The sequence below is a fragment of the Arachis duranensis genome, chromosome 8, assembly GCF_000817695.3.
Source record: "Arachis duranensis cultivar V14167 chromosome 8, aradu.V14167.gnm2.J7QH, whole genome shotgun sequence".
Lineage (NCBI taxonomy): Eukaryota > Viridiplantae > Streptophyta > Magnoliopsida > Fabales > Fabaceae > Arachis > Arachis duranensis.
Genome location: NC_029779.3, coordinates 16576018 through 16587793, shown reverse-complemented (window position 1 = coordinate 16587793; position 11776 = coordinate 16576018). Strand labels below are relative to the sequence as shown.

The following is an 11776-nucleotide window of genomic DNA, read 5'->3' as shown; positions in this document are numbered from 1 at the left end:
GGCCACAAGAGATTGGATTAGGGCTTGTAATTATTTTGCATATCCCAAGTTTTTCACTTTCAAGTTGGACCATATGTTATGTTATTAACTCATTAATTGAGAGCTAATAAACATGAATTATTAGGGAGTGAATCCTTAATGGAGGTGGACCCAAGGTTCCTGAGAATTCACTCAATCACATGTTATGTTAAAAAGGCAGCAAGCCAGCAACCGACGTGTGTGTGTGCGGCTCTCAATTTTAACACAACACAAATCTTGACTTCCGATCCAAGTTTTATTATTATTAATTAATTCATTATTACTACTATCAATTAAGATAAAAACTCAAATGAAATCGATTTTATGTTAAGTTGAGAGTCGTTAAATAAAAATTTAGTTAAATTAGTCAAATTATCTAAATAAATTTCACATAAAATCGACTGCACCAGAATTTTTATTATCGATTAAAGTAAAAACTCAAGTGAAATTGACTTTACGTGAAGTTAATACCTGAAAGCTGTTAAATAAAAATTTAATTAAATCAATCAAATCATTTAAGTGCTCTCAAGTATGAGTTTCTCCCATCAATTAATTACCCTCTCCTCCACACTAAAACGAAGGCTAACATGAAATATTAGACAATTAAGTATAAACAAGAGAGAATAAAAAAAGGGAAAAAGATTCCATAATTGGTGAGGTGGAAGCATCCTCTTTTGGTTCTGGGTACCTATCTCCACCTCTTCACTCTTCTTCTCCTTGGCTTCCATTCCATTCCATTCCTCCTTTTTCTCTCTACAAAGCTTGCTTCTTTTCTTTCAAACCCCATTACAACTCACAACTCCTTCATCTCTCTCACTCACATTTTCCCTCGGTCAAAGAATGACGGAACCGGCTTCCAAACCCAACGGAAACGGCGCAATTAACGGAACCGCCGCAGCCCCAGCGGTTAACGGCAACCAAGGCCCAGTCAAATCCCAGCTCTACAACCCCAACCGCCAAGTCTATCGCCCACAGTCGCACTACCACCGCCGGCACCGCTCCGGTCGCAGCATCTGCTGCTGCTGCTGCTTCTGGACAATCCTCATCATCCTCGCCGCCGCACTCCTCGCCGCAATCGTAGGCGCCGCACTCTACGTTCTTTACCGGCCACACCAGCCGCAATTCTCCATCACCAACCTCCGCATTGCGAGGATGAACCTAACAACCTCCACTGACTCGCCGTCACACCTGACCACACTCTTCAACCTCACTCTCATCGCAAAGAACCCTAACAACCACCTTGTGTTCTTCTACGATCCGTTCACCGTGACGGCGCTGTCAGATTCCGTTTTCATTGGGAACGGGTCGCTAACAGCGTTTGAGTCCGACAAGAACAACCAGACGAGCTTGAGGGCGGTGGTGTCGGGGTCACAGGATCTGGACACGGAGTCGCTGAGCACCATGAGATCGGCACTGAAGAAGAAGAAGGGGTTCCCGGTGGTGATTCAGATGGACACCAAGGTGAAGATGAGAATGGAGTGGCTCAAGAGCAAGAAGGTTGGCATCAGAGTCACCTGCGATGGGATCAGGGGCACCGTCCCCGCCGGCAAGTCGCCGGCTGTTGCTTCCGTCATCGACTCCCAGTGTAAGGTTGATCTCAGAATCAAGATCTGGAAGTTCTCTTTTTAGTTTTCCTTCAAATTTTTATAAACTAAAAAAAACCAAGTGTTTAATTTGATTGGTTTCATTATTATTGGTGATTCGTTGTTATGAGTAATCAATCCAATCATCAATGTCCCTATTTTTCTTTTATAATTTTAAAATTATTCTTTTTGTTGTCATAATTGCTTTTTTTTTTTTTAATAGAGAGGGGTTAATGGGTTGATTATGATGAGGGAATATATCATGCTTTGAGAATTGAAAAAGCTTAATCTGTAATGAAACCAAGAAAAAGTTGAAATTTGAGCTTGTTATATGAGATTTAGGGCAAAGCAAGTCCTAAATTTAGAAAATTTTCCCCCTTAATGCCATTGTAGTTTGTTGCTGTAATTTGCCTCAGAGTAATACAACTTGAAATTATATCTGGGTTTTGAAATCTAAATGCCTCTCTTATTTTTCTTAAAAAAAAAAAATCTAAACCCTTGAATTATTTAGTGAGACCTGTGACTCAACCTGTCTTGTCTAAAATTTACTGATTTAGGAGTGATTGTTCCTTATATTTATCACTTTAGTTTGTAGAAATGATGAAAATCCTCAATTACTTATTTATAGTCTTGAATGAGTTGGAATAGTACTAAAAAAAGAAAGAAAGAAAATGGATGAATTGAGAAAAAAATGAAAGCCACAAGCAATGAATCTTGCTTTGCTTGTTAAGTGAGCAGTTATTTCCATGTCTCTATTTTGTAATGGAAATCCATTAGTGTTATTATTTGATATTAAAGAAGAATTTAAAAGAATACAGTTCTTAATAGTAATACAGTGAAACACTGATGAGTCTAACACATTTTGACCTCAACAAAGATGGAAATATAGAAGAGAGGACTCTTATGGAGGTGATGTCAGTGACTGTATTGTATTAGATTTTGCTGTGAGAATTTTTCGATCTTCCAAGCAGAGCAGAATACAGAGTGTACTGAAATTGTTGTAAACTGGGGTTTAGATGATGAGATCAGGTGCTGTTCCATCCTTCTTGTGAAATTCAGCAACCTGTCCCACACTAAGTGCCACGTGCAATCTCGTTGTCCCAAATTGGATTTGATTCTCTCTTTTTCTGCTCTGTTACATTGCTGTTCTATAACAACAAAAACACTACAGTGCCATTGCAGTTTCTCAATTTCACATTGTAATCAGAGGATTGAAACTGTTTCCACAGAAACAAATGTGAGAAGAAAATTAAAGATAAAAATTCAGGTGGAATCGACTTCATGTAAAGTTGATAGGTGAGAGTCGTTAAATGATTTAACTGATTTGACTAAATTTTTATGGGTGAAGTCGACTTCACTCAAATTTTTACTAAAATTAAAAAGTATTAAGAAAGTAAGAAACAATAGTGTCTTTTTCTTTTGTCTAGTGGCATGGTCAAATATTTTAATTTTAGGGGTTTGGGGCCAAAGCAGAGATCCCAAAAAATGTGCTCTTTGATCTGAGGGCAATGGGTCGTGGCCTGCAGTATGCGTCTTTTAATGGTTTCTATATTTTTCAGTTTTGGTCCTAATTAGATTTAAGCCTGTCCGTGTATTTTGTATGAATTTATACGATAATACTTATAGATACAATAGAAATAAGTATATAATATTTCAATAACTGAAAATAACCAGCAGTTTTTTAATTTTATTTTTCATAAATTACGACATTGTGTATTTTCAACATTGTTATTATAAATAAATAATATTCAAAAACATAAAAGGTTGAAATGATAAAAAAAATTGTAAAAATATATATTTAACTATTCTAGAAAATTTATTTTTTAATACACAATGAGTCAATTATTTAACAAAATAAAAAATATTTTAAATATAAAAATAATTATGTAAAATATTAGCAATAATATTTTATAGAATAAGACATATGATTATATAAAAAAGATTCAAGAAAAAGGTGTGAAGTATATGTTAATTTAAATAGTAAATATGAGTAAAAATGAGTACAAAAATAAAAGAATAAATTTTATGATTATGATTTGAGAATGAGTGAATGAGAGAGAATATATTGTGTATAGTTAACATAGTAACGAGTGAGAGTTAGTGATTATAATTAGTGAGAAAAATTAATACAATTGTAAATATTTTTAGAAACATTATAGATAGAAAAGAGAAGATAAAGAATAATTGTAAAGTGAATGTTAATTTATATAGAAAATATAAGAAGGAATGAGTATGAAAAATAGGATGAATTATGTGTTTTTATTATTTAATTTATATTTATTAAAAAAATAACATTATTGATATTGAAATCATATAGTATCTTATATAAGTAAAGAGTGAGAGAATATAAAAAATATAGAGTAATTTAATGAAAAATAAATATTATAAGAATGAAAAATAAAATAAAGATGAATTTTAAGTTATAATTCTATATAGTAAATATAAGAAAGAATGAGTAGATGATAAATTATATTTATATCTATTAAAGAAAAATAATATTAATATTAAAAGCATATAATGTCTTATATAAATATAAAGAGTAACAGAATATAAAATTTAGAGAGTAACCTAAAAAAATATATACCATGAGAATGAAAAAAAAAATCTTAAGTCATAATAACGAAACATATGAGAAGTATAAGCAAAATGATTAAAAAGTAATTCAATTGGAAATAAAAGAATTAAAAAATAATAGTAATAAGTAAATTGTGACAATTATTTATTTAAGTTGACATAACATCATATTAAAATGTTAAACTCTATTTTAATATATTATAAATTGATAGACAAATAGATAGATCAACTCTTAGAAGTGAAAAATGAGAAAAGTTGAGTCACACCAAATTTAAATTAGCTTATTAACAATTAAGTCTATCTATAAAACTGAAGTATGACTCATCAAAATACACAAATTATTTAATTATAATTTATATAATTTTTTTAATTAGATCCCTACATTACTTTTATTTTTATATTTAGGTCTTTCTTAGTATAAAAAATATTAAAATTAACTGAATATTTCTTCACAAATAAAAAATATTTATAATTAAAAACTTAATTAGATCTTTGATCGTATGTATTTTAGAAAAAATATTCTGTTAATTTTAATGTTTTTTACATGAAAATAATTTAATTATAAAATTAAAAACAGTATAAAAATCTAATTTAAAAATATATAAAAATCTAATTAAAAATTTAGTAAAATTATAAGAACTAACAACAAAATAATTAAACTTAAATTTTATTATATTTTAGTTCAATGCATTCAATTCACAATAAAATAAACAAAGATATTACAATTTTGATACGACAAAAATAAAAATTGATATACTATCATATATTTAACAAATATAAAGTTTATAATTATATGTGTTTAGGGTTATAATTTTTACTATAAATTAAAAATATAAAATACATAATATGTATTTTTAGCTAAATCCTTATAAAATGCAATTCTGATAACCAAGTGCACAATTCCCTTGACCGAATGATGTTTCTATGGAAGTTTATAGAGTAAAGTATTATTTTTGTCCCCAACGTTTAAGGTAAGTCTTATTTGTGTCTTTAATGTTTAAATCGTCCTATTTGTATTTTTAATGTTTATAAAAGTGATTCAATGTTATTCTACTATCAATTATACTAACAAATTAGATTATATTTTTCAATTATTCTCACTTGGATGTATTCATTCTCAATTAGGTCTCACTTGGATGTGTTCGATTTTAATATTATACTCACTATTTGTGTTTAGATTCAATTATGTCCTAGAAAAGTGAATTATGTAAATGTTGTAGGAATTAGTTTCAACTTTTGATGAGTTATTTTTCGGAATGGATCATCGATTCTATCCTAGACATTTGTATTTTAACTTTAAAAAGAGATTTTTAAAACTCAAACTAAAGCGTTCATGATGTGTAATTGACGGCAGGATAACATTGAATCACTTTTACAAACGTTTGGATACAAATAGGATGATTTAAATGTTAGGGACACAAATAGGATTTATCCCAAACGTTGGTGACAAAAACGATACTTTACTCAAGTTTATATTAGGGTAAAAACTCAGGTACAGTCGACTTCACGTGGAGTTGATAATTGAGAATCGTTAGATGATTTGACTTATTTGACTAAATTTTCATCTAACGGCTCTCAACTATCAATTTCACAGCTGCACCTAAATTTTCACCTTATATTAGTCGTGCTAATCAAAAGTTTTTCTACAATTCGGGTATACGAAATAATTTTTAAACTTTTATCCAGTGTTCAGTATTATTTAAATATTATTTCACAAGATCTATAAATTTTCACAAATAATTTCCAGAGTTCGTCCAAATCTACACAGAACCTTGCATTAGAATTGTTAGATGATTTGTAGAATTCCAATTGCCAAAAAAAAAAAAGAAAAAAATCCCCTGTCCCTACCCTGCTCCACACATCATATGTTAACACTCTTGATCCTGATCACATTTAATTTAACCAAACACAATGGCAATAAAAACGAGCTACACAGAAATTGAACAGTCGCGGGTCGAAATCAACAGATATTAATTCCATTTCAACATTGGAAATCAGAAATTTTAAACAAAGGTAGCACACAACAACTATAATAAGTGTATGCAAGTGATTTGATCATTTATCAGCATCAAATGAAGCGCATGACAGTGATGGGGTGTCTTAATTTGGTGCACGTGCTTACGATGGCTACACCGATCCCACTTGCCTCTATCAAGTATGCTCTTTCTCCAATTCCATTTCTTTTCTTTTCGTTTTTTCTTCCCACCCACGATTACCTATCTAGAATCTTATTAGTGATGAATACCAGATTTTGTTGTCTCCACTTTCAAATTCCTATTCTATAAGTTTGTTTACGGACAGGACACTGGAATAAATAAAGACGTGTTTAACAGATGAGATATGAATAAAAATATTATGTCTAGAATATAAGAATATTAAATTTTGTGTCTCTGTCTTTTAAGATTATGTTTAGTTGATGTATACAATGAAATATAGACATAAAGACACATACATCAAAGACATGAACATAAAATATATGTTTATGTATTATGTTTGGCAAAAATAAAAAATAAGACGCACATATTTAAAAAGACTGAATTATTATTTATTCAATTCCAAATTTTACTACCATCATTATACATCCATTACCTTAAACACTGCATATCATCACTATTAAATTTTTATTTCTTCTAATATCATCTTAAATAATCATTTAAATATTAAATATATAATTTTCTTTAAAAAAATAGAAAATTAAAACTCAAAATTTAAATAAACAAAAAAATTAAATGTATAATATTTTTTTTAAAGAAAATAGAAAGATAAATTTAATTGTAAAATTTAAAAAAAGAAGATGAAAAAAAAAAGTTTAGGAAGATAAGAGGATAAATTTTAAAAATGGAATAATGGTAAAAGAGTAAAAAATTAATGTCTCACAAATTATGTCTTGGTATCTCACTAAATTAGAGGTACACAAATTTAATATTTTCGTGTCCATCTATGTCTTTCCGTGTCCTTCAAAAATTTATATTTCACCAAACATGAATGTTAACTTAACACTACCTTATATTTTATTTTTAGAGTAAAGCTAGGGAACCAAAAGCATATCAGCCAAAACCCAGCCAAATACTTTTGGATGAATTCAAAATTTTTACGAGTTAATATATATGGATGTTTCTTCTACTAAGTATTAGAATGTTCCTTTTTCATATTAAATGGATGTTCTTTTATATATTTTTCGAATTTGTGATTGTTAGAAGTGGATAGATTAATGTGAAAAAAAGAGGAATGTTTTTATAGGTTTTAATTAGGTTTACTTAATCAATTTAAATTTTTTTTAATTTTGAATTTAAAAATTTAAAAATTTAAAAATTAATTAATTATTGATATAAATTAATATAGTTTTGTTTAATTTTTGGCTGATAAATTTTTGGTTCCTTATACTTTTCCTTATTTTTATTGTTTTGTCAAATTCTGTTCTCAGAACAAACCAGCCAGCCTATATGTATTGTATAATTTCCATCATTAGAAATAAAAAGATAGCTTTGTGATCTCTTTTTGTCACCGAAAATATAAAATATTTATTTTTTGTATAAACCTACAATTATTTTTAGTTGTTAATTACGTGGGAGAGGGAGAAATTAAATGGGTCTGGATGATTGTGACCCTAAAAGCAAGGGGAGAACGAACCAAGTTGGTTGTGGCTCTTGTAATGTGATGGTCCATGCAAATCATTTGCCGCTGCTACTACACAGTCAATTAAATGATTGAAAGAATTTTGTTTCGGATGCATTATTATTATTGAAGAAGCAAAGTAATAACGTTTGTATTGTGATCAAAGAAACATGAACATGACGCCCTTCAATTATTGGCTGGACTGTCTCAATCAACTTACTATATTGCTAGTGTTGTTTTCATTGCCAGCTCTAGGACCTTTGTTTATAAGTACTTTTCTTTGGCTTAATTAGTTTATTCCTTAATCAAGCATTCAAGCACTCAGATCATAAATTCAATATATTTTAATGGGGGTTAAAACAGTGCAGTAGGTGTAAATGGGATTTTTGTTGTGGTCCTAGATCTATGGAGCTTTATTTGTTTCAGAATCTGACTTAAGCTACGGTAATCTACAATAACTTACCACTCAATTTAAGTCTTTTTTTGAACATTAGTAGGATTCAATGCAAAATATTAAACACTTCTAGATAAGAGGTGGTTGTTTGGGATTTGGATTCTCTGACATTTGAATTTTATTTTAGAGAGTAAAGTGTGATCTCTCATCATTTATTTTATAGGTAGGACCAAGAATAAATATGAGAGAGAAATTAATCAAGAGTAGAAGATCACATTTTACTCTCTAAAGTATAAATTTAAAATTTAAAAGATTCAAATTCGATTGTTTGAGATGATCAAAATTAAAATAGTTTTTAACTAAAAGATCTGGCTAATGTATTTGTTAAGATGTTAAATGTATAAATTTTGTATTAGAAGACTAAAAATTTCAAAACATGTTGTATAAAATGATTAAATTTTCTTAACATAAGTAACTTTATTAGCAAAATATTAATTAAAAGCTTCTCATAGGATTGTAGCTTTTAAATTTAGATAACTATTTTCATGAAGACATTTTTATATAGAGATAATATTATAAATAATTAGATGAATTAGTTAAATATATTCAATCAAACATATCTAACCGTTCACACTATCATCTTCACGTGAAGATGTCTTCCCAGAATTAACCATCTTAAATTTAAACGTGTTTTTACTCTCCCTAAATTGAAAGTCTTCTGATACTGCTAAGTTCTAAGGAATTCTTTTTTAATCTATACTAACCAAAAATTCCATTATGAGCCAATTATTAATAGTTGATTATAAGCATGTCTGGATCGGATCTAAGGAATTCATAAATCATGATTGAGCCTTTTTTTTTTTGGTCAGGGATGATTTAGCTTTATGAAGAGTTGAGTGTATTTTTTTTTTCTCCGGGTAAACCAAGTCTATATCTATAGTTTGGGCCTTTGTTTTCAAGGAGAGTGCTAAACGGCCATATATCTATGAAATAATGGATTGCATAATTCATATTGGTCTTAATTGCTGCTTATTAGAATTAGTAGTTGGGTGTAAAGAATTAGTAGTTGGGTTCAGTTAGCTCTATTCATATTGAAATGTAACCGTTGTATTCATTGTGAATTAAATTACACCATCCATCAAGTGTTGGGTGTAAAACAATATAAGTACGAAAATTAACATAATTGTTACGACAATTAATGAATGTTAAATAACACTCTAGCTGTTTTTTCTTTTGTTTTCCTAGCATTAGCTATAATAGTATTTGTATCTATAAATGAATTGGCACCCTCCAAAAAAACACATAATCTCCGAAACTACGTAGGAAACTACTTAATACTTAACTCACCCACACATGATTTGCTATAAGACAAAAAGGGACCCAGAATCAATTTAGAGGAAAATGTAATTATTAATGGATCACATAGTAAATTGGATCCAACAAACTAAACTAGACAATGAATGATGAGTAGTAGTATTCAGCATTTCATTGTCTAAAGGGATTAAAGGAAACTTAATTGGAAATACAAAATACCAATAATTAACAACTGAAACTTAACAAAACAATGTGTAGAAGAATTTTTCCATTCATCCATGAGTGTTAACGGCTTCCCAAACCAAGTTCTTGGGAATGGGATTGGAAAGGTTTCTAGCCTGCAATGCTGCATCCTTGAGTGTGTTAAGTGTTAGCACATTGGCTTTCCAAAATGAGACATGGTTGTAAGGCAATCCATGCTTCTTGCAAAGTTCCTTCACAAGAGGTGAAATGCTCCTCAGATGGCACCGCGGCAGCCGCGGAAACAGGTGGTGCTCCACCTGGAACTGCAGTCCACCATGGAACCAGTCCATCCAAGGAGAGCAATCCACATTGAGTGTCCCAATTGTCTGCTTCTCAAACCAATCACTGCTTCTTGGTGGCCCAACATACACACTTGAAGAGAAATGGTTCAAACAGAACTGAACATGCTGTATCCCAGTCACAGCAAAACTTGCAATCACAAACACTATTCTTTCTCCCCAATTTGGTAAGAATGAAACCAAAAGAGGGTACCAAATCCAGAAAACAAGCATCCCTAAAATCTCTTGAACCCTGTTTGGTACCTTCCTATTGGAAAACAACAAGAAGAAAGATTGTGCAAACAAATTGAGCCTAGCAAAGCACATTACAGGGTAAAATGTGAAGTGCTGATAGCTCACCAAGAACCTAGCAACACAATCAAAGTTCAATTTCCTATCATAGAAGCAAGAAGTAATGGAATTGAAGAACTTGGAAGATACCACAAAGAAAGGAATGTGCTGAAGATCCGGATCATGATCAAGGCTATTGCAAGCAATGTGGTGAGCATTGTGGTTCCACTTCCACCACCCAATACTAATCCCAGCAAGGCAATTCCCGGAGAGAATTTGCGCGAAACGGTTGAAACGCTGCGTCGTCATGACCTGGTAGTGGCCGGAATCATGTCCAATCCAACCACTCTGAATCCAAAAGAATCCCATTAGGCCACCACAACAGACATGCACCAAAGGGCTGCTAGAACAGAACACGCCATAGACACTGGAACAGAATAGCACTGCCATGAGCAGCATTGTGAAGAAGACAGTGTGTCCCTTGGTATCAAACATCCCCATTGCTGTGAAGTGGGACAAGAGCTTCCTATAGTCTCCAGAGACCTGGGAGACGGCGTAGTCTTGGAGATAGTACCCTGTGAAGAAGTTGTGAAGGTGTTGGGAGGCTGCAAGGGGATGGTAGGCAAGGAACGCGTCTGTGGCGTCTTGGCCGGCGAGGTTAAGCAATGGAAGGTCACCTCCAGGGTGGTGTTTGGCCCAGTTGGTTACATTGTAGATCTTTCCATGGATTGAGATCCAAAGATCCTCTATCTTGTTGTGTTTGCTGAGTTCTTCAAGTGAAATGCTGCACTTTCTGGTGGATTTTACCTCACCAGCCATTCGTAATGTGTGTGTGTGTGTGTGTGTTTGTGTATGATTATGAATGCTATGTAGCCAACCAGGATTGGAGTTTGGATTGGATAGAATAGAGAATACAAGAGAGGTGGGAATGCAATGAAAAGTGCCAGCTACCACTCCTCAAAATGATTCCAACCAATAGTACTTAAGAATTTCATTAAAAGAGAAATGTTATTTTGTATGTTGTGTAGCATAGCCAATAAATGTAATAAGGTGTCACCTGAAAAGCAAGGAAGTTTCGCCACAATGGAATGGAGGTAAAAAATGAACCTCAGCCAATAAAAAATGAACCGTATTACATTTATCTAATTCAAGCTTTCAGAAGATGCCACATAGAGATGCTTCAGCCACACATTACACTGGAAATATCTAACATTGTTATATATAGGCCCATCATTTGTCTGAACCTCAGCTTAATATTCTTTCCACTCTTCCTTGGTTTGATAAATTTGATTTAATACACATATACAAATTGAACTTTTGTAATGTGTATTTAACACTATACTATAAAATTTATCACACTATAACCATGTATTACTTGTCTATGACAGTAAAACAAAAATGAATTTCATGAATAATTTAAATGCGACATAAACTGAACAAATTATTAGAAACAAAAACAATGGTAT

General features: G+C 31.4%; 2 protein-coding genes across 2 annotated transcripts; one reads left to right on the top strand and one right to left on the bottom strand.

The window, feature by feature from the left end:
- Positions 1–639: 639 nt before the first annotated feature.
- On the top strand, positions 640–1802 carry LOC107461230 (NDR1/HIN1-like protein 13). The gene has a single exon (XM_016079712.3). The coding sequence runs from the start codon at positions 859–861 to the stop codon at positions 1645–1647; it is 789 nt and encodes a 262-aa protein (XP_015935198.1). The 5' UTR covers positions 640–858; the 3' UTR covers positions 1648–1802.
- Positions 1803–9574: 7772 nt separating this feature from the next.
- Positions 9575–11770, bottom strand: LOC107461234 (delta(8)-fatty-acid desaturase 1). The gene has a single exon (XM_016079714.3). The coding sequence runs from the start codon at positions 11127–11129 to the stop codon at positions 9771–9773; it is 1359 nt and encodes a 452-aa protein (XP_015935200.1). The 5' UTR covers positions 11130–11770; the 3' UTR covers positions 9575–9770.
- Between the last annotated feature and the right edge of the window lie 6 nt (positions 11771–11776).